Consider the following 23,337-nt stretch of genomic DNA (forward strand, 5'->3'; position numbering starts at 1 on the left):
TATTAACAGGAATGTTCACTGTTAATTTTAATATAATGCGTCCTTTAAGAAGGAAGAGTGGGAGAAAGAAAAAAATCTCAGTTTTCCTTCTGATGAAACAATTAGAAAGGGGAAGGGAGAAACAAGGCAACTGTTGATAATTAATTGTTACCATAGTGCCATAACAGCAACCAAAGCTAATATAGTCACCCAGAAAATCCTCCTGGAGCAAGACACTTTCCTCTTCGATATACAGATCTAGAAAAAACATGTTTGGTCATATTGAGAAATAAAGAAATGACTTAAAGTTAATTTATTTTTCTTTCAGAGAAACCATATGTACCATTCTTAAATGGTGGCCAACTTCTAAAGCAAAAATCTTGAGCAATGGACAGGCTCTCTAAAAGCACGGATGTGCTGCACACTGTTGATAGTCTGGGGACACAAACATTACACAGAAAAAAAGAATGGATAAAAATGACAGCTCCTCTTTCTCCTGCCATTTTTCATATTCCTCAAGTATTTAAAAGTCAAATGAAGAACTCTGTGAGTACATCTAAAAGATGAGCAGCTTTCAGTGTATGTTTAGACCTAATTAAACCAGGGTATAAATGCAGAAGAAAGATACTTTTCAAGCAAATAGAATGAGCTTTGATCGTGCAGTATTTGATTGTTCTCTCTCTTCCGCACTGTCAAAAGCAAACGGGTAAATGTGCTCTGAATTACCTTAAAAAGGACCCGGCATCCTAGGAAGACTGTCCTGAAGAAGATCAACAGATATTCCCTAACTCATTCAGTCCCTATCAAAATGGCTCTCCTCATTCTATATCAGGATAGGCAAAGTTACAGTCACTTAGCAATAGCAAAGCCATCCTATTGCTCCAGGTTGTCTTTACCACCTGAAAGATAGTATTAACCAGTACAAAAGAGGAGATGCAAACAACAAGCCACAGATGAAGACTCAACCAAGAAACTAAGCTGAGAAAGAATGATCACTGTACATCCTTCCAAACTGCAACTGAATTGTTTCCATGTAAGGCTGCACTGCACCATGTCAGCTCACCAACTAGCTCAACAGTTCCCCACTGATGGTTTGCTTCTGCCACAAATATGGATCTGCCCTATACACACAGTGCATAGGCAAGAAGTGCCTCATACGTCTTTTCTATCTTAGTACAGGGAGCTTTTGCACTTCTAGAATGATGCTAAATAATTCTAGCTAAGAGATTTTATTATATTTTTAGAAATGTGAAAACTTTCATCTGTATTTCAGCGCATACAAAAACTCCCTTGTAGGCATCTTTCACGTATATAGTTTCACCCACCTTGCTGGATTTTAGCTGGACTGATTTTCTTGATGGAAAGAGATTAGTGGTTCGACTACACCTACTGAAAGAGAGAAAACCTCTTTGACATTCAAATGCCTTGGCAAGTCATAAATGAAAAAAAGTGACATTTTTCACTATGGTGTTAATGTCGTTTGCTTTGCAATCATAATATTTAAAAAGAGAATAAAAATAATCAAATTCATTTTCAAGCACAAAAGCCTCCAGTTAACTCATTCAGATGCACGTTATTAGATGCTACATTTATTTTCAAAGAAAACTTGGAAAAATGCATTAGAAATAAGAAATGCTCATCACTTTCACTGAATTGGTAATGAAGATACTGCAGAAGAGGTACTGCAGACCACACTCAGCACTAATTTCCAAGTTGCAGGGCTGTAACTGGATGGAATCCATCTTTGATTTACACAACTGTAGCAACTACAGAAATGACTGTAATTTAACTGCCATTTCACAAGAAGAGTTTTGCACTTTCTTGCACAACTCTATTGCTTGAAAAGAGCTGAACTCTACTGTCAAGCAAAATAATTTTTCATTCCTACCACAGAGATTACTTTGTTAATTTCTGTGACAACTATCAGAGAACATCCCAGACAGAGGTACCTGACTGTACTCCTTTCACTGACTGTTGACTTCAAACTGCTTAACCGTTTCAGCCTGGCCAGTTTTCTGTTCCACTGTTCCAATTCTTCTATCCTGACTTCAAGGTTGTTGGTTAGTTTGCAAAGTTGTTTTACTGCACCTACATTTTCCATGAAGATCTGATCCTGAGAAGCGAAACAAGCAAAATAATGACAAAAGCAGGTACAGTACATTCATCAGTTAGATGCAATAAGCAGTAATGCATGCAGAATTCACCAACAGAAGGTCACGCTGAATATTTCAAATGCAAACTCAATTTAACCCACTTTAAATGGGAAGTCACTTTGACTATAAAACCCCTTTGCTAGATTGAAAAATTGCTTGTGCTCAATTTGCGATAAATTGAAAATGAAAACTTACAGAAAAAATTTGAAGCTAACGGATTTTATAATCCAAGGATTTAAACTATATTTTGAATTCATACAGTGTTGAATTTTAAATGTTAAAGCTGCCAAAGCAAGCCTTTGCTCTTTGATTGGTAGTGTTGCAGCTGAACATTGATTTCAGAACCCTCCAGCAGAGTGTACATCCAACTATTTACCTACAGGATAGACTAGTCTGGCATGTTCCACACATAATATGAATTATACAGAAGTAGCAAGACAGGGACAGATCCAAATCAGAAGGTTAAGCTGTGACGACCAGATAGCACCTTCTTTTGGATGTCACCTTGAATGAAGCTATTACTGGCAGTTAATGTCACTATGTGTCCCCATCCTATTCCAGCCATAGAGCAGTAAGGCAAAATTAGTTTTGCCTGTTGCCTTATAAATATGTCACACACCTTCTTTTAAAGGTGACCGCATTCTACAAAAATAGACAGTATTTTGTATAAACTAAACCAGACCACAGGTATAGGTGGTAAGTTGCAAACTTTTCTACTGCCAGACAATCTTAGCAAAGAGCCTGTTTGCAAAAGAGTGACTTCAAAATAACCTTCTGTGTGCAGAACTGTGAAATTAATCCTACAAGTCAGTCACCCTCATAGCAATGGTACACAGCAGCCACCCATTCCATTCTCTTCCAATCAGGCATGAATTTATTCTGGGTGGCTTCAGGTGACCAAGGAAATAGCTCACCCAGAAAAATGAAGGTATACTTCATTTTGAGAAAAACAGAAAGGACTGATTAGAGTTTTACTGATTCATTGATGACAGAAAACATTCAGCACTGTGAGGCTAAATAGAAAGGAAGAATTCTTGTCCCAAAACAGCAGATTTCCGCACCATTAAGATATTTCCCTAGAATGTAACAGAGCCCAACTCAAATATGTAACGCAATTATTCAGTTTTACAGTTTGACAGCTCTACACAGGTAACTAAGACACAACACACCTGCCAATATCTTGCACATTTTGAACTAAATTTGGAATGCAAAGTAATAAAGTTCAAAGCCTCATCACCTGCCTGACTGCAAGCAAAGAGACAAAAAGCACTCACTCTTACATACGTCCTTTTATTACTGAAGAGACTCAGATATTCTGATGATGGTACTTAGAGCAGATATCTGAAACATTAGATATCCCAAAGTTCTGAATTCAATTTATGTCCTGAGGTGTTAGCTGGAGCTCTTCCTCAGGCCCCTGTCCCTCCTACATCAAGGTCACAGAACTGTCAATACTCATGTGTTCTGCCACAGCTGTTAGAGAAACAACAGAAAGCAAAGATGGCACTGCAGTAACTTATCCAGCCTTTCTGAAACAGCGGCAAATCACAGAATCATAGAATGGCTTGGACTGGAAGGGGCCTGAAAGATCATCCAGTTCCAATGCCTTTCTGGGGGCAGGACTGATACCCACTAGACCAGAGCCCCATCCAACCTGGCCTTGAACAACCCCAAGGATGGGGCAGCCTCTTCTCTGGGCAACCTATGCCAGTGCCTTACCACCCCCTGAGTAAAGAAATTCCTAACACCTAACCTAAATCTCTTTTGGTTTAAATTTGTTTCCTTTTGTCCTATCACTATCAAGCTATGCAAAATGTCTAATGCTAGTGCTCTTCTAAAAGGAAGAGCTATGAAGATATGAAGGCTGAAATCCTGACCAAATAGCGCACATTTTCTAATCTCCTTTTCACTGCTCTCTCTAGAAAGCCCTTTCACCCACCTGCTCTAGAATCCAACTCTTTGGACTAACTCTATGGAATCGCTGTCCACTTTTTTCAGTGAATTTCAAGTTTTTCATCATTTCTCTGCTGTTGTAAGATTATTTATTATTATCATGATGTTTTAATGTATGTAAATACTTCCTGTTTTTAAGATTCAGACATTTACTGACACCTGATGGTTCCATTTTCCTCAATAATGTGCCACAAACTAGCTTTGTGCAGGCTGGCATCTTTGTATAAAGCACTGCATGTATTCATAGCACCACACATGAAAGAAACAGTCTAAAAACACATCCCCACTTTCTTGTTTGAGACCATACCTTGTCAACCATGAGGAAGTTTTCTATTCTTTCACCATCATTACAAGCGACATCTCCAGCTTCTCTAACAGCCTGAGGTAAAAGCTCCTTCACTTCCTGTGCTATTATTCCTGTTCACAAGATAACAGAAACTAAAGTCAGGAATTGCAGTGACATACCAGGAATCATGTCTGTGTGTTTAAATTGAGTTGTCCATCCTAAAAGCTACAAATAGGGCCAAACATATTCTAGAATATATTTATTATAGGAAAATCCACGATTTCACATTTTATCCATTCTACAGAAAACAAACAGAAACCTTTAAAATTCCCTTCCCATTTCTCTGCCATAAGAACAAAACTGATTCTGATTATGTACTTCATTTTCATTACACCACTGGAAAAATCATCAGCTGTCTTTAATAATTGAAATATCAGTTGGAAAAACACCAGAAATGCTTAATTTGTGCACTTCTAACTCACACGAGGAACAGAAAAGTAAGCAATTGTAGTATCCTAGAAATGAGGATAAAATAGCAGGGTGTTAAAAGGCACTAGGGCACCATGACCAATAGTGGAAGTAAATGAAAACTGGTAACAGAACTGAGTGAATACCTGTTTCATGGGTATTTTTTATTCCCATAACAGATGCAAATTCAGGCTTGTAGTCATACTCCACCAGCCTCATTTGTGTTATTCTTCTCAGCTGCTCATTCGTATCGACCTAGTTGGACAAATACCAAGATTAATACATTGAAGTACCGAGAATGGTAATGGCATTTAGGACTTCACTGACACTGCAATAAGCCTGATATGGTCATTTGTCCAGCCCCTGCATCAAACAGTACGAACAGTGTTCTCATTCTTCATTAGCAGAGTCCTATTTGTATCTGTTTTGCCAGCTATCCTTCAGTTCAACAACTCTCATTTGCAGATACCCTCAGCTTCTACTGTCAGGCACCCAAAGGCCACTGGCGTTCATGTCTCTACAGAGCACGCTGGCATACCGTATCTCCTTAGACCAGAATTTCAGCACACTCAAGATTAAAGGCACTGCTTCACATATCAGAACAATATCCATAAACATGCTGTGGTGCAAACACGAAAGCCCTAAATACTCCATAGCTCTCACCTCTCGTATATTCTCTTTTGCTCGGCTGTCAGATGGATGCATGACTCTGCCCATAACTTTTGCATTTCCACAGACAACCAGTGCTTCATCTGGTGCATCTGTGTTAATTCCTACTCGACCGTGACAGACTACTGTCTCTGGAACATGTCCTCGCTGCCACAACACATCACTGTCGTTCTCAAACTGCCCTGGGTTAGAGGCCTGGAAGAAAAAAAACAAACGTCTTTAAAAATACAATATAGCATAGATGTAGTATTGCTTTATTCCACTGGGAATTTGAAATAACTAATCTTTAATGTTTAAATTGGATTCATGGGTTGTTGTTTTTTTTTTAACACATCAACATGAAAAACAGACTGAAGTGTGTTCTAAGTAATTGTTTCTGCTCATACTACACTGGCCTCGTTGCTTTGTCCCGAGTTCCGTTTTATTATCACAATAAGCTATACTATCAACTTTTAAAGCTTTTCAAATTTTAACACAGCGTAGCCTTCCTTCTTCCACAAACACATTCAGCATGTACTGAAAGCCTGTGCTGAATAGATCAGAGGTGATCTTGTTTGAATTCATGGGACTCCTTCTCGTAAAATAGGTGCTCCAAACCATAAACATTACATATTGCAGATTTCTAGAAGTAGCTCTTAAAAACAAGTCAGCAGAAAAAAAGAAGCCCAACTACATTCATTAAATGGTAAATTACAAACATAATTGTATATCATCTGTGTAAAGGGATTGTTTTGTTCTCTGTTTACACTGCACCAAACACAGGAGAGCCTTGCTCCACAATAGAAATATTGAGACAAGGAGCATGAAGGGAGCCAGGAAGAGTTAATGAGGTTACTATCCTTACCCATTGCATTTTCACAGGCATCAAAACATCTGCTGAGGAGCCATGACCATGGAAGATATTAGGTTTTATAGGGCTTAGATTTTCTTATCAGGTCCAATATATTTCCTGCAGTCATTTTGCAGCAGTGTCATAGAGATAATCACATAGCCAGAACCGAAGGAATGGAGAAAGGCAGGGGGAAAAGGCATCCAAAATCTGCCCCAGGGCTTCAGCTTGATGTACATTTCTTTTGACAGTAGGACCAATGTAGGCAGCCCACTCCTGACCACCACCTCCACCTGTCAGCCTCCAGCTGATACCCTGAGATAAAACAGGATGGAGGAACCAACCTGACTTAAAATTAACCAAGCAAAAAGAGTCAGACTTATTTTAACACTAATCTATCCCCATTCCAGTTCATTGCAGAACCCCAGAAAAACAGTTGTGCCAACATGGCTGAGGAGGAGTGGGGCAACAAGAGCAAGAGGCTTGATAGGAACAAAAATGAGTTAAGCATTGATCACACAATGCTGTCCCAAAATGGAATGTACCAAAGCCAGCAGCCTAGGAGATACACATCTTCTTGTGGGCATTTTCACAATAAAACACTCACACACACCCAAAAAAAACCATCACTAAATCAAGTCTTTTGATGTTTTGAGCAATGTAAGTCTTACTAATAGTTCTCAAAAGGAAAATGGAATAATGAGATATTTTTAAATTATTTGTGTTTTGGGGCTGTTAGAAAATAACACAATGAAGTAGGCAGGAACAAAATTGCTTTCTAATAGAGATTTCTGCAAGTTACAGTTGCCAAATGAACTTCGCTTTCATTCAGAAACCCAGCTACTAAAGTGCAAATTACATTCAAACCCTGTTTGCTATGCTCTACAGACCTGCAAAGTCCATAAATACCAGTTCCTGGAGAGGACACCATCTGGAAATGCAAATCATGACAACTGTCTAGTTAACCAATTTTTTTATCCAAAAGTAAATATATTCAAAAATTCTCTAAAATACTCTGTAACGTTCAAATGGAATCCACATTAGAAATTTCATGTCAAAGAACCAGCATCTTTCAAGGAACACACAAAAAATATGTATAATTAGATAAAATTATAAAATTATAATTTGCTTTCAATAATTAATTTTATTGATTTATTTATTCCTTTTATTTTTAAATTTTGAATTCATGCTTTCAAGTTTGAGCCTGACTAGAGTATGATTACAACAAGAAATTTGCATGTATTTAAACAAGTCTAAAGTTTTCACAAGCCTTTGACATCTACAATTCACTACGTTGAGCACTTATCACTGTTTACGTCAATTGGAGCATGATCTGATATGCCTGATAACCACTATTCACATGGTAGTTTCACTATGTTATGTTTCAGCATATAAAGGGCCAGAACAGGAACCACGTTCTCTGGCAGTGCATTTGTAGAGCTTTGCTCCTTTAAGGGAATCACTGGGTAGCTCATGATCCACTGAAACCCCCTCAGATGTCTGGAAAACCCCTTTTGTGTACATATATATATCCTCTCCAGTTTTCCTCTTGACATTTTCACCAGTTTAAATCACAACCAGTGCTGTTCCTTCTACTTTTCTGCCTTATTTTTCTTTGGATGGACTAGTGGGCAGGTTTGCAAAACCTCATTCAATGGAATTCTATTAAAAAAACTCTGTTCACCCATACATCACAGAAGCATTCCTCATTGAAATTTCTAACATAAAAAATTGGAGAAAAAATGTACTTTTCTAAATCTTGCTCAAAAGTATTTATTGTATAAAAATAAAAGCAACCCCAAGAATGAATCAAATGTGAAAATTCAATGTCTTTCCCACATGAGCAAGGAGACAACATTTATAATGTTGCAATATTCTGAAAGAGAAAAATTCAGAGGAGAGCACTACTGTGGAAATTAATGAAGAAAAATGGAAAAGAAATAAACATACAGAAACAATACAAACACAATGTGTTAGTGCACTGAAATGGAAGAGCACACACCAATGGCCAGAATGACAAAACTATTCACCATGGCAGAATACTACTGTACTGCCCAACTTTCCTTTCAAAATCCTCTTGAAGCTCCACTCACAAAGGGGCTCCTAGGCTTTATCACTCTCCAAAAACCTAACCATTGTTCCAGGAATGAGTCTTGCAGCACAAGAGGACACATAATCATGGCCCAGACAAAAATGCAACCAGTAATGAAGGCTTCAGTCTTCCTTCAGCAGCCCCAGTGCAGCACTACACATACTGGGCATACGCACTTCCTCTCTTTCCAGACTCTAACCCTAAACCAGACTGTAATTCTAAACCTAGACAGACAGCGTGCCACTGAAAGCTATCATGAACAATTGCTCAGAAAAATATTGCCAAGACTGGAAGATAACTTAAGAACTTACCTTTCTCCAGAAGCCCCTTCTCACTCCAACAGATGCAAGAGCTGTTGGTCTTACTAGACTCTTAGACAAACCCTAAACCTATTACTAGCTATAACCAAAAACCCAGAAATGTTCCATGAACACAGCAAGAAGCTCCATGATGGGTCCACATAAAAAGGTTTGCTGGACAGCAATATTCTGATGACACTCATATTTCCTTTCATAGTCCTAAAACTATGCTTTCATCTCAGTCGAAGCCCTAAAAATAATCTCCGCACTAAAATTAACTATTACCTAAGACAGTGCCCACATCGGATGTGAAATTTAACCTACAAATCACAAGGAAGAAAAGAGAACTGAAAGGTTTTGGCAATCCTTACCTTCCCCTTGCAACTTTGTTGTACTCAATCACACCAGGGCTCTGCACTGTTACCACTCAACTAACCTGATCTTAACTGTAGGTAAGTCTATACATTGCCCAGGTCTGACACAGAACACTACCTTTGGCTGACATGAAAAATGGGCCAGGACTGAAATTAGCAGACGTCACCTTCACTTTGCAAGCCCTTTTCAGCCCAACTAATAGTGGAGCTGTGAACATTTTCTCTCAACAAAACCTAAGCCTAAGCCTAAGTCTAACCCTAGTCCTACTCCTTGGAAACACCTAAGTCCAGCATGAACCTAAGACTCACAAGGAAAACAGGCGGAAATGAAAGCTCTGGGAAACCCTTACCCATCTTTTACAGCACCAGTAGAATCCAACTCACAGTGGGGCACTGGGCTTTCTCCTTCAGCAAACTGTAACCTAAACAGGAAAGTGCCCAGGTCCAAATGAGAAGCCTATAAATGGCTCACACAGAAAAGGAGAAAGGACTGGAGGGTATTGGCAGCCTTCAGCTTTTCTTTGCATTTCCTTTTCAGTCCAAATCACCCTGGGGATCTAGGCTTTCTCCCTTTACAAATCTTAACCCTAATACTAGTGACTAGGTCCAACACAGACCAGCATCTAACACCAACACACAAAAGGGGCTGAGACTGAAAGCATTTGGAATCTCTTACCTTCCCTTTGCAGTGCCATTACAACCCCATTCCCAATGGAGCTCTGTGCTTTCTCTCACAACAAACACATGCCCTATCCCTAGAAAGCACCCAGATCCAACACAGGCTCCCATGTACAACTCACACAAAAAAGGAGCCAGGAATAAATGTTTTGGAAACCCTAACCTTCTGTTTGCAGGGCTTTCTCACACCAACGTATGCTGGAGCTTTGTGGTTTCTCAGTTTCCAAACCATAATCCCATCTTTAGTCGGTGATCAGGGACAACACAGCCCCTTCAGATGCAGCTCACACAAAAGAAAAAGAATATGAAAGCAGCCCATGTATTCAGCTGAAATTCCTTACTAGCCCCACTAATGTTGCATCTCTTCACTTGATCTCTCTCTCTAAAACCCAACTGGAACCCTAATCCAAGCTGCTGGGAGAAGCTAAGATCCTGCATGGCTTTTAGTTTCCTTGCACAGCCCCTCCGCAGTTCCTGTTACATTACAGCTACAGCTTTTTCATGTTTTCCAAGTCCAACTGTAGGCTAAGGCTGAATATTAAAAGGACAATTTTATTTTTCAATCCCCTTATCAATATAAAGGTTAAAAAAGATGAAAGAAATTCTTCCTTTAATTGTTTTGAAACATATATTACAACAACCAACTGAAGTGCTCAGGCACACAGGAAGTGACAGCTAGAGGTCTTAATCTTCCAAGATCTGCTTATCCTTCTTTGCTTGCTTTTTATATTTAATTCTCATCTTCCTTTTAAAATGATGCACTTAGACAGTGAAAGCATTTATGAAATTCCTGGCAAGTGTTGGCAACTCTTTCACCTCAAAGAAAAACAAGCTGGAAAGATCAGTGTAGTCTGCATTGGAATTCACAAGCTTTCTTTTTGAAGACTTCCATAGCCCTACTTTTAATATTTAAAAATCTTGGTAATTACAAGTTAGCAATGTACTCATATCATACACAACTGATATTTTTTTCACAAAGTTTTTTATTCAGTGGTAACTTTTTTATATCCAAGAATCCCATCAATCTTCCATCAATAGAATAAATGTGAAAGCAATACAAGCTTCTACCTACCCTTACAATGATCTTCTCAGAGATATTTGCAGACAGCAAGTAGAATTGGTCCTGTGAGACAGCATACAGTCCAACCACCAGCATGAAGTACCTATTTTGAAATTGATTTAATGGAGAAAAAACACATATGATTGAGAAATTTTCTTCCACTCAAACACCATGCTCTTTCAAGCCCCCATATCACTGGAAAGTAACAAAGATGGCATTAATTGAAATTATTTAAGTAAGAATTGGGTTTGTTTTTTGTCTTCTCCATTGTGTCAGGCAACATTTCTGAAATGACCTTTTGCCAGGAGGATAAGGCATTTTCTTTTTTCCATTTCTTAATTCTCATACTATTCAGTGACTCTAGAAGAGGCCTAAAAGCAGATTCCAAGTATCAAAGAGCAATGAATCACAGGATTTGGTAACACAGAGATTTCCACAAACTTCTGCTCCACTGTTAAGCACATCTTTTTCCCTCTTCCCACACACCAGCCCATCAGCTACAATACCTTTGGTCCGGATTAGGTTTCCCCTTTTTTCTCATATTGTTTGCTGTTGTTTCACTGAAATGCAGTCTTCCCAATGTCACTTTAGTTACTTGATCCCCCAGCAGGTCAACTCTAAAACAGGAAAGGAAACAAGATTGGGGAAATAAGAATTTGGCGATCTACCTAGCTCTACCCAGATTTCTTCAAACTCATTAAAACAGTTTTAAGAAAAACTGACAAATGAGAAAACAACATAGGAACTCTAGTAAAAATGCAACAAGCTTGATTTGAAAAAGTGGGTTAAGATCACAATGATTATATCAATGAGATAAACAGGGAAAGGACAGAGAGGGGGAAATCGCCCTTATTAATAAGAATTGTTGTTTCTTGGTCTGTGTGTATGCCATCTTTAACATAATTAAACCATATGCACACCATATGATGAGAATCTGTCACCTGCCAATGGTATCATTTCTTACTATTGGATTTGAATTTACACATTAAAAGAAAATAAATAAATGTTACTGCTTGGTGTTTTTTCATCCACATCTAATTTGTGCGTTTGGAAGCGTAAAATGTACATGTGTGCCTCAAATACACTGCAGCACCACTCTTGTAAGTGATAAATAATAAGGTTAAAGAGTTTGCATGGAGAAAAAAAAACAGTCCGCCTTCCATCTTCTCAACTGCTATAGGTGAAAATTGCACCATCATCACACATGAAACAGCACCCACATGCATTACTTTTCAGAATGCAAAAAGAATGATAATGCTATGATAGTTACGTGAAAACACAGCTCTGTGTACAAGTTCAAAGTTCAGTTTTGCAGAATGCATATCACAGCCTTTGTCACAACACTATCCTGTCATACTTGACACTGGCTTATCTTTTTTTGCCCTAAGGCTAATACAATTATTCATAAAGAACAGATCAGCTCCAGCAGGAGGCACACCAGAAAAACAAATAGTGATTCTGCGACTAAGATCCAGAAGAATGGCAGACAATTCCCAGAGAAGCTGCATGTATGTTTCTAAAAGGGTCACTTCCCCTTAAAAAGTACTGCAAACACGTCTTCATGCAGTCTCACATCTCAGTAGCACAGGAACATTTGCATTTCTTCAGATGGGAAGAGCATCTGCCACCCAGCTCTAGTGCCACACAACAGTGCTGCTGGCTGAGTACAGATACTTTGGATGGGCATACTTAATACATTTGTAAAGCTGCTGAATTGTTTCCTTAAGGAACGGATAATAGTTATATATCTGCGATTTTATCTGCTCACCCAGAAAGAAAATGAATAAAGATCAGAAGATTGGCAGAGAGATACTGTGATTTCCCAAGAAAGAAGTATGACAAAATTCAGCCCACTCTAGTATTGAAATTAAATTGAATATATTTCTCAAAATTCTTACCTAACTGGATAGAAAGTTTTTTTGCTTCGATCTGACTGAGACTGCTCAATAGCAATTGTTTGGTTTGGAGCTTCCATCTATATAAAAAAAAAATAATAAAAAAAAGATAATAATCTTAAATTTTGAAACACACAAAATTTGCAGTATAAATCAGTAGGCAAACTCTGCCTGAAACGGGAGTCTCACATTTCACATGGAATGGCATAGAAAGTAAAATGGGAATTGATACCTGCTCAGCTGACAGCTGATCAGTGCTCTATTCCAGGTAGTTTAAATGACATAAATTGGGAGACGAGGAAAAAAGAGGAAGAGGAAGAGAAGGAGTAGGAAAAATCATGTATTAATTAGCAAATGAAGAATTGCTTTCTGAATCTTGCTTGCTTCTATCCCAAATCATAGATGTAAATATTTAACATTAGGACTGAGCTACGTAAGGCAGTCCACTAAGTTACTTTAATGTAAACGTCTGAATCTTTCTGGAATGGTACCAGTCAGCACTTTGCTTCAGATGGAAACATGCAACAGTAATGGTCAGTAATTTCTACTACATTAATACTTTAAAACATATTAATTAGAACAGGGCTTTTTTTTAATCAATGTATTTTGAAAGCGAGTAAAAAAATGGTAAAATCTTTCAGAAAGAAGAAAGTTTCATACTACTTCTCTGTATGCAAGACTGTGGTCCCATATTGGCTGGGAAGAATTTAGTTCTTACTATGAAAACCTGACAAGAAGAAACATGGGTATCACATTTGTTTTCTACATGAGAATTGTTCAGGGGAAAAAAAAAAAAAAAGAAAAGATTTGATTCAACTTTTCTTTTTGAGTTCTTTCAACGCTTCTATTTGGCCAATGGGTAAACTAGTCACCTACACACCAACTGTCATCACTACTCCACCCACAGAGGGAATAAAAAAGTGAGAGGGATGTCACTGAAACCATGAGTAAGACAAACGTTTTATCTTTTTAGCATGTATTAAGCACAATCATCCACAAAGCATCACTCCCATAATGTTGCAGGCATAAGTCATTAGTAAACTGATGAGCTGTCTTTTATTAGTTCTTGGTCAAAAATGTTTACAAAAAGAATTCATTTATTGATCTTACTCTATGGATAATCATGTACTAACATTAGAAGCAATACACACAAAGAGGATAAGTACTTGCCCTTATTCCAAAAGCTTTCAAGTAAAACTTTTCTATTGGTTTCATCCCCAGCTGAGTTTTGACGTATTTTGGATGACCAGTGATTCTAATATGGACTGTGATTTGGAAATGATTCTTCTTCTGGCACACAAAGGCATCATCTGTTGCTGAAAAATTAAATCCTTTGTCTGTGACAATGTGATATCCTATGGCAGGCCTATGAAAAGAAGACAGGATAGCAATTTTAAGTACAGACATATTTGTATCTTTAGTTACTACATTTTACATGGATTAAAAATTCATACGCTTTTACAGACAAAATGGGAGTGGAAATACATCTTTCAACCACCAGTTCTAGAGTTATTTTCTTAGCTTCTTCAAGGTGTAAAAATGAAAGTGCATATAAAATGTATTATAATTCTCATCTGACACATTAAATGCTTGGAAAGCAGAGGTGGGGAGCTTACATAATCCTCAATTATAAATCTGATGATGATATGAAGGAACACTGTGCACCTACCTACAAGTACAACCAAACATTTTAGTATATTCAAGTATTCATTACAACATTGCTATAAACCACAGAGTTGAACTATTGTTGCAGATAGCCATGTGCTAATAAGATAGCAAGATTCCCTACTCTGTTCCTCAATTCCCACATCAAGTTTTTCTGCAGCCTTTACTCAAATTAACAGGAAAGTTACAGATACTGACCCCCTGAACAGACCACTACGAAGATATTATTAGCGGAATACATCGTCCTTAACTGTAATCACACTTGGTTTTGATGTTTTAATGTTAAACATCACACTGTATTATCCATGTTGATACAAGCTACCAAGAAATGTGAGCCCAGAACTTCATTTTAAAGTATATGGGAGTCAAAATGTAAGTAGGCACACAGCAGGTGAGAATTCTCCCATCTTCTCAGAGATCTATAGTAGACACCAGGTGAAAGTATAGCAAGAAGTTGGACACTTCACATCCCAAATACATCTGAAGCACTGGGAGGTTTCTTACAGTTTTGCTTTATACAGGAAAATTCTTAGTCACTGACTGAACAGTTATACATCATACATGCATGTCTGTAGCCAGAAGACTTCAGTCACATGAGCAGGCGACTTCTGGTATCTTCTATTTCCATTTCTTTATGCTTCAGGTCATTACATGCAATATGCTCACTAAGTATATTCACTAATGTGCTTGACAAAATGAATAAAAACTAACAGGTATTCAGGTTAAACTCATTTTTCTTTTTTCTTTTTTTTTTTTTCTGAAATCCTTGAAGGGAAATCAGAAAACCTAGCATGAATTTCAAGCAGTGTTTGAAATTCAGCTTATATGATACAACCAAAAATTCATATCTCACTACTGCTATGCCTCCTTCTCCAGTCTTATATTCAGGAAGAACAAGGAGTGACAAATGTAACATTTATTCCTATACAGTGACAGAAAAAAATAAGAAAAAACTTTTTTTCCAAGTGCAGTCTTCAAGTGTAATCTTCCAAATGCTTACAATTTTTCATAATTAGAGTTCAGTAAGCTGTTCCACTGAGAGGTTTGATATAGTTGCCATGTTAGAGCTTGACAGCATTTTTCCAAAGCTGCATTCTGTCCATCACTGTCATACTCTTGCACTTCAGCAGCGCAGTCCTTGGGAACTGCTGTAGAGAGATAGAAATCCTTCATTAACAAATTTATATAATTACATATATAAAGCACAAATCATTCCAAATATATTTAAATCTTACTTTCCTTCGCAACTATTCCAGAAGACCTTGTCCCAGAAAGTAGTATTTTCCACTTGTCTAATTTGCAGAATATTACACAAGTAGAATTTCCTATTTTTATCATCTCTTGAAGGATGTGTATTTCCTTTGGAACTGGGGGAGGAGAAGAAACCAGTCCCAAAAGGAGATCTAAACATGTAGCACTGTAAGAAGCTGTGCAAGAAGCAAAGTGGGACAAAGAAGCACAGTGTAAGTACGAGAAGGAAAAGAAATGCAGACACTTCCCATTCTCTCCAGTACAAGTTTAAACTGAATATATTCATTACAAGAGTTGCTTGGTTTCAGAGACAGAATGCAGTAAGAGAGAAAGACAATACATAGTGCAGTAAGGATGGGAGAGAATATGTTAGTGAGCGTATAAACAAAGGTATTTCTATGGCATGCGGCAGCACAGTGAGATAGAGCTCACCTCAATTTCAGACCCAAGCATTGTTTGCGAATCCCCATTTCTGACACACAGAAGGGGGAGAAAATATATTATTAAAAAAAAAAAAAAAAAAAAAAAAAACTTCATTCCTAGAAGATTCCCATGCTTTTTTTTTTTTTTTTTTAAATCAATGGTTGTGTTCTTCCCATTATATATGGATTAGTGAGATTTAAGTAACACAGACTCCTAAAAATAGCATATTTAAAGTTGTGTCTTTTAAGTATTAAAACCAGCAATTTTAGATACAGAGGTGCCTGCTCTAGAACTGTCTCCTTTTTTTTTCCAGTAGTGGCAGACTTGGAGAGTTAGTCACAGTCACAGTCAGGTAACACTGATCAAACAAAAGGAGGCACCTATGGCAAACTAACCTAGTAAACCCACTTGCTCCTCATTAATAAAAATCTGAAAGATTTAAGCTTAAAAATAACTTACTCTAAAGAAATAACATGGAACTCTCAGATTTTCCACGAGGATGAAAGTTCCTAAGGCAAACTGTAGGAAATGTACGGAGCTACTAAATCAGATCATAAAGGGAAACTGTGATCTGTTTTGTCCACACATCATATTAATTCCCCATTAAACTGACCCATGTTTCTTTGCCCATTCTATTTAGCACCTAGCATGTCAGCAGAGCATGGTATCATCACAGGTGAAGAAGAACACAAGAGGGGAGGCAGTCAGGGAGAATGGACTTCTAATACTTCACACCTCTCTTTGCCAAATATAAATAGCTCCTTATTTTAAAAAGCACTGAAAAGATAAATTGCTCCAAATCAAGTAGTGGCAAATGGATTGTTAATACCTCTGCCATTTCAGAGCAAGTAGGACATAAGCTCTTTGAACACTTACTTGTCTATGGTACAAAATACCAAACTCTGTTTTCATGGAGTTGCATACCTTGACTGGAGCTGATACACCAGGTTTGAGGATCAGTGATATCTCCCAGCAACTGTGAGAGCTTCCTTTTTGTGCCTGATGCTGCAGAAGTGCTTTAAAAAGAAAAAAAAAGTAAAAAAAAAACCACATTGAATTACTCATTTCAGTCCAAATACAGTTATCAAAGTCACTATAAGACAACACCTGGGTATCACAATCTAATTGTACTGTCATCCAGATTTTGATTTGCTTGGATGAGGAGATTGATTATGGCTTTTAAAAACTGAATTAAACATTTATTCCCTCTAAAATATAAATTAATATATTGTTATATATCATATTAATGGAGATTTTACTCTCTTTTAAAGGTTTACAGAGTGCAATCTGCAAACTCATGATATCAACACTAATAACACAGCATTTTCTTGAAGGATTTTACTCCCCTGAGCATGAACTCATTTTTCTTATACAGAAAACAAAAGACCAACAGCTGTTAAACTGGTCTGTTAATGAAGGCTATGATGAATGTTAATCAAGGGAAAGCTGGTTAGATGCAGTTTTCCCCTTTCCCAGAATGTGAGATTTCAACATTTTCCCTTTCAGCAAAGGGGAAACTTTATTCCAAAAATTGGATGGATGTTCATTCCTTCTGGAAGAAAGAACAAACTGTCTGCCTGCAAGTCACAGGCATTCCTAGTAGGTATGGAAGTTTAGGTTTCTCCACAGGTAGAAGAAAAGTCTGCACAGCACACTGCTACTCTTTTTCTGTATTTGTTCAAAAACTCTACATTAAGATACAAGATACTTCTCGACCTAAGTTCCAGTAATCAAAGCATTTCCTCAGAAAAATGATTATGACTAATTGGAATCTTTTACTTCAAAGGAAACAATGCAAACACAACCAGCTTCATCAAGAAACCTGCACCCATCTTCCTTCACTCACATCACCAATGCAACACACAACTGACTTCCATGCAGAGGAGGAGAAAAAGATAGAGAATCTACAACCTCGAGACTAACACTGAAGAATTCATATGATCTCCCAACAGCTGGGGAGGTCCAGCTCTGGCACGGACTGGTCAACTCATTCCTAGTAGGCATCACGGTTCAATGTCTGCACTACCTACTGTATTTTAAACTAAGTTTCCAGAGCACACTAGCAGATGAATAGCAGATGGTATATGAATACCATTTCAATTGCTTACATGGATGTGACAGTTCTTCTTCTTTCATGTCGTGTCAGAATACTTTCCATGACCCTAATGGACAAGTCCCTGCAATAAGTACTGCAAAACACCTGTTTTTATAATCCAGTTATCATCTACCTGTGGATTCCTCCTTAACCTTGTATCTTCTTAACACTGAAATGCATTCCTAGGCATTTTACTCCTAATTTTAATCAAGATGTTTAAAGAACCCTCAATCGTAAGTTTCTCAAATACGTCTAAACACTGCCATCCTGTGGAAAATTCTGCACCCACAGGGACTTCACACTAGTCCATCACCACATCTTCTACCAGCTCCATATTTTTCTGCATCTGCCTCATTCCCTGTACAAAAACTTTACCTAGAAATCTGAGATACATTTGGCTGAAAGTATGAATAATTAAAGCCCAAAGAGTTGGAGGATGCAGAATTATTCCACGGAGTCATAGTGTTATCTCTCTTCAGACAGCAGCTTTGGGAAATGCTGCAGGGATGCCCACTGCTGCTGGGGTCAGAAGTCTCCAGGAATCTGTAGGGAAGCTTGCTGGGTGCCATAGTCGATGGACATGGAAGTGGAGACTGCTGCCCACTTGGCCATGTAGCATCATCCCACGTGTCTGCAAGTAAACAGACAAGAAAGTTAGTAGAAAGAAAATGAACTGGAGGCCTTTCTACCAGCTTGGGGGAGCCAGAACTCACGTCACCTACTCTTGAGCTGTGGTGGAGAGTATGCTTCTGACCCAGAGTCTGGTGGAGAATCTGGCAACTGTCTTTGCCTAGGAAGGAAAAACAGATGTAAATTTTTACAGGGAGAAGACATGGAGAACAGATCTTTCTTCCTCATAGAAACAAGGCAAAGCTAAAAGCAGCTGGAGTGGGACCACAAGGCAACTTAAATGGCTTTCAGGACATATTGCTTACCAAGGTTGCTGCCCCTTCTCACAGGATCAATGACAACTGCACTTCATTGGTTGTTGCTTCTGGCCCTCCATTTTTTTTCCCTTGCAGGGAGCCCTATCACCACCAGTTATTGACCAAACATCCCTCCAAGGCAGGGACTCAAACCCTGCTTCCTTCCCATAAGCTGCTCTTCAGTTACCTCTGGGCACACCAGAGCACATGGAGCTCACAATAGCTCCATTCTCTCTAGGCTCCATTTTAAGGACCTGTAACATCTTTGTCCACAAACAGGAGACCATTTCTTAAGAGATTAGTTTGAGCACAGTGCCCTCAGACACCATCAGGGATCAGCAGGCCATGCTGAAGCACCAGGAGGCAGCCCAAGGGAGGAGGGAAATAGTAAGAAGCACACTGGTCCTATGTGAAGCAAGGATTCCTGATGAATTCGCTGGAAGGATCCAGGAGCTTAATGCAGGATTATCCTAGATTGCAAGCTACTTTCCCTCTTCATAACCCTGCACAAATGCCCTAACTCCATTTGGAAAACGTTGAGGTGGACCAAAATCCTCAATGCCCAAATTATTGGAAGAATTAAAAATAAAGACAACAGGTCAACCCCAGCAGCTTCATAAAGCAAAGATTAATTTGAAAAGAAAAAACAGCATGAAAACCCCTGACCATCACTGCTGACTAGTTGCATATAACACCGGTGTTTAATTACCTTGTGGAATCTCAAAGTGTACAACTGAAGGAAGGATAAATTTTAAGGTGTACTGAACAGGGCTTAAGGGTTTGGGCAGCAGGAGCTGCAGGCTACATGAGGAGAGGCAGCCATGAGCTGCCCAGTGCTGGTCCCAGCTGACTGCAGCCAGTCCTGCGTAGTTCCAGGCAGTCCCAGTGCTCACAAAGCACATCAAATCGTGCAGCAGCTCATGCAGCACCAGCAGCTTGCACATCACACCCACAGGGCAGCACTGCACTGTGCCACATCCGGGCAGAGCTGGGCTGCCCTCTGTGTACGGTGACGTGAGCAGAGTCTCGTTTCCCATTTCATGTGACATGAACGGGGAAGCAGGGCCACCTCCGCAGCAGTTCAGGTGTATCTGCTGCCCACAGCACTGTTGCACAGGAGGAACACTCGGACCCCACTGTGAGAGGTCTTTGCTCCTTCAGTGGTGGTTGGCAGCAGGTGCATTGGGCACAGGGACTGCAAGGCAGGAAGGCAGCTATGCTCTGGCCAGAGCCAAGTGCTAGCAGCCTGGCAGAGGAACCCTGGCTGGGACCCAGATATTCCACATGATCCACAGCCAGCTCTGTGCTAAATCCCATGGACAAGCAGGAGAGGTTTCTGTTTTAACAGCCCTGCTGGGAGAAGTCACTGACAAAGCAAAGCAGTTAAGTGTGTTCTTGCCTAGCCTGATTTTTAAAGCGTTCGCTCCTTTTTTGTTATTCAAGCAGATATAGCTACAAACAAACAAAAAACAACAAAAATAAACTGGTTCCCTTTAAATAGCTTCAGGAAAGCTGCTCTATACATGTTTGTCTGTGGTATTTTACTGTGCAGCTTCCTTTTGATTTACAGGTGGAAACTGAATGCTTCCTAGCTGACACGAGGAACATTGCTGTTTATGGCTCAACAGATAGCCAAGAGCTCAGCCCCACTCTCACACTTAGAGTTGGAAACACATTTCTTGATTATTTACTCTTTGGCACATATATTTGATTTTACTATAGTATACCCCAGAGTATTTGCTGTAGTATATACTCTCTTACTTCCGTGCTTCTGGAGTTTCTCCTATCAAACAGTGTAAAGGATTACTTCCTTACAGAGAAGTGTGGAACCAGACCATGACTTAAGCTAGGGCAAGTCCCTCATGAGTAGCTCACAGCAGCAAGGTGCCCCCACATGACACAGCAAAAATATTTCTTCCGTGCTGAAAGAGGGAGCAGTCTAAGTCAGCAGCAGACTGCTACAGAGGCTGTGCTGCTGGCTTCAGTCAGATGAGGGCACAGGTCTGTCGCATTTCATCATTCTTCTATGTTTTTCAGTTCTTCACGGTCATGTTTTCCAAGCAGTTTAAGAGAGAGAAAATCCCATGCCACCTTGATGCTGTTCAAACACAAGGAAGGACTCCTTTACAGTGAGGGTGACAGAGCACTGGAACAGGATGCTCAGAGTGGCTGTGGAGCCTCCTTCTCTGGACATATTCCACGCCTGGCTGGACACTTTCCTGTACAACCTCTAGGGAACCTGCTTTAGCAGGGGGTTGGACTGGATGATCTCCACAGGTCCCTTCCAATCCCTGCAATTCTGTGATTCAGTTAAAGGATGTTATAAAGTGATCCTCAATTGCATTAGGATTGATGGAGGCTCAGAAATTGGCTCTTAACCCTATGAGCTGTAGGCTCAAACACTACCTTGCAGCAGATTGTTTTCTTGCATATGCACATAAAAAGTTGGTAGTACTGCAACTATAGTATCTATATAACATACCTAAGCTGCATTTTAGCAGGTATGCACACTTATCCAACCACTACATGATTTTGTGTATGAAAGCAACAGAATCACATTTTGAAGTTATCGTGAAGGTGTTTGATAATGTTTAAGCTGATACATATTTAGACATTTGAAGATCAAATACTATGAATATCTATAAAGAGCAGACTCTCCATTTTTATTTTATGACTGCAGTCAGATAGAGAATCAAGTCATTACTCATGATTTAGAGCAGGTAGAAATCTATTTAGGCAGCTGAGAATAAATATGTGCAAAGGCAAGTAGGTCCACAGAGAGAAATACTATAGGCTCTTTAGTTACCCTATAAAAAACATCCACTGTTGCCTTTGCTCTTGGGAAATGTTGGCGTGTTCATAATGTTTTGAATCTGACCACAATCATATGGCAGTTGTCTAGATGAACAATTTGGGTCTGAAGCCTATGATAGATCTGTGTTGAATAATCTTCCACCCTTAACCACGACCCTTCGGTATTATGTAGCATTTGTAACTCTGAAAACAAGCCTCAGAAAAGATTAATGGTGAATTCCTCTGCTCTGAAGGGAGCATTAGGATAAAAGCAGTAGCCCCGTTTTCCCTCAGACTGGGAGGTTTACATTAGTCTCTCAATTTATTATACATTAATCTCATTTACATCGTTTATTCTGCACATAAACGCCAAAACTAGCACTTAGTTGTGTTAAAAAATAACAGCTTTGCATTTAATGCCATAATTAGCATAACAGTTGTGAACTGTCACAGACTTCATTACCATCCATTCTGTTGAACTACAAAATAACATATTTTCGTTACTATCTACAATTTATATTTCCAGCTTTTACACAGTTTCAAGTATGGAAATAAGCACACTCCACAATCCTTTTGAACCTAAGATTTCAGGCTGCATTCAGATTTTAGCAATGCACCCCTGAAAACAATTTAATTTGGTGCTGTAATACTTACAAAGTTCCAAACTCTAAGTCACTGCTGAGGAATTCTTCCAACATACTTGTATCCACCATGGGATTCTCCAAGGCTCTGTGAACATCTTGCCCTGTAATCAAAGATGTCAAAAAGACAAATTCCAAGAGTGACGTTTGTGCACGGTTGTCAGTACTTCAGACTAAGTAACGCTGACCTCTATCTCACACAAAGGAAAATAAGATCAGTCCTGTCCTACCACACGTGAGCATCTCATCTCCCATCCCTGGAGGCATTCAAGGCAAGGCTGGATGTGGCTCTGGGCAGCCAGGTCTAGTGCTACCACTGCAGTAGGATGTTGAAACTACATGATCTTTGAAGACCTTTTCGACCCAGGCCATACTATGATTCCATGATTCTATGTCTTACAAATGGGTCACACTTCTATTTCTCTCCCTAGGGGAGAAAGGACGACGGGAAATGCAAAGTGAAAGAGAGAATGTGAAGATGACTGCACCAGAAAAGCATCAGTTTGTGCCTGTCATTAAGGCCTCACAGAATTACTGCAGTAGGAGGAGGGGATCCTTGCAAGCAACTGCAAAAATAAGGTTTTGAAGGTAACTTCATACTCCTGGATGCTGGGATCAAAACAGGTGACCAGATCAAAGCTGACCTCTCATAGAGATCCACTTCCTGCATTGGTAATACCAGTGAGTTTCTGAAGCAGTTTTAAAGCCCACTATCCTAAGCTTTAATTAAGGAAGCATAAATAAAGCTTTAGAAACGTTAAAGGAATTGGAGGCATACAATTATTTTCCTAGGGGAAAAAAAAAAACA

The 23,337-nt window shown here is 39.0% G+C and overlaps 1 protein-coding gene across 1 annotated transcript in view; it reads right to left on the reverse strand.

The window, feature by feature from the left end:
- The window catches only part of MYRFL (myelin regulatory factor like), a 42,904-nt gene that overhangs the window by 13,889 nt on the left and 5,678 nt on the right, over nucleotides 1-23,337 (reverse strand). The window contains exons 2-16 of the mRNA XM_065743345.1: nucleotides 22,543-22,633; nucleotides 18,892-18,959; nucleotides 18,545-18,800; nucleotides 16,999-17,090; nucleotides 15,401-15,548; nucleotides 13,906-14,101; nucleotides 12,739-12,815; nucleotides 11,347-11,457; nucleotides 10,853-10,943; nucleotides 5,503-5,703; nucleotides 4,986-5,094; nucleotides 4,393-4,502; nucleotides 1,929-2,092; nucleotides 1,305-1,368; nucleotides 152-237 (exon numbers count right to left, since the gene is read on the reverse strand). Of these exons, the coding sequence (XP_065599417.1) occupies nucleotides 152-237; nucleotides 1,305-1,368; nucleotides 1,929-2,092; nucleotides 4,393-4,502; nucleotides 4,986-5,094; nucleotides 5,503-5,703; nucleotides 10,853-10,943; nucleotides 11,347-11,457; nucleotides 12,739-12,815; nucleotides 13,906-14,101; nucleotides 15,401-15,548; nucleotides 16,999-17,090; nucleotides 18,545-18,800; nucleotides 18,892-18,959; nucleotides 22,543-22,633 (1,864 nt within the window). The remainder of the gene's footprint in view (nucleotides 1-151; nucleotides 238-1,304; nucleotides 1,369-1,928; nucleotides 2,093-4,392; nucleotides 4,503-4,985; nucleotides 5,095-5,502; nucleotides 5,704-10,852; nucleotides 10,944-11,346; nucleotides 11,458-12,738; nucleotides 12,816-13,905; nucleotides 14,102-15,400; nucleotides 15,549-16,998; nucleotides 17,091-18,544; nucleotides 18,801-18,891; nucleotides 18,960-22,542; nucleotides 22,634-23,337) is intronic.

This window comes from Cyrtonyx montezumae, unplaced genomic scaffold (assembly GCF_038088225.1).
Source record: "Cyrtonyx montezumae isolate F1298 unplaced genomic scaffold, pur_monq_1.0 scaffold_3, whole genome shotgun sequence".
Lineage (NCBI taxonomy): Eukaryota > Metazoa > Chordata > Aves > Galliformes > Odontophoridae > Cyrtonyx > Cyrtonyx montezumae.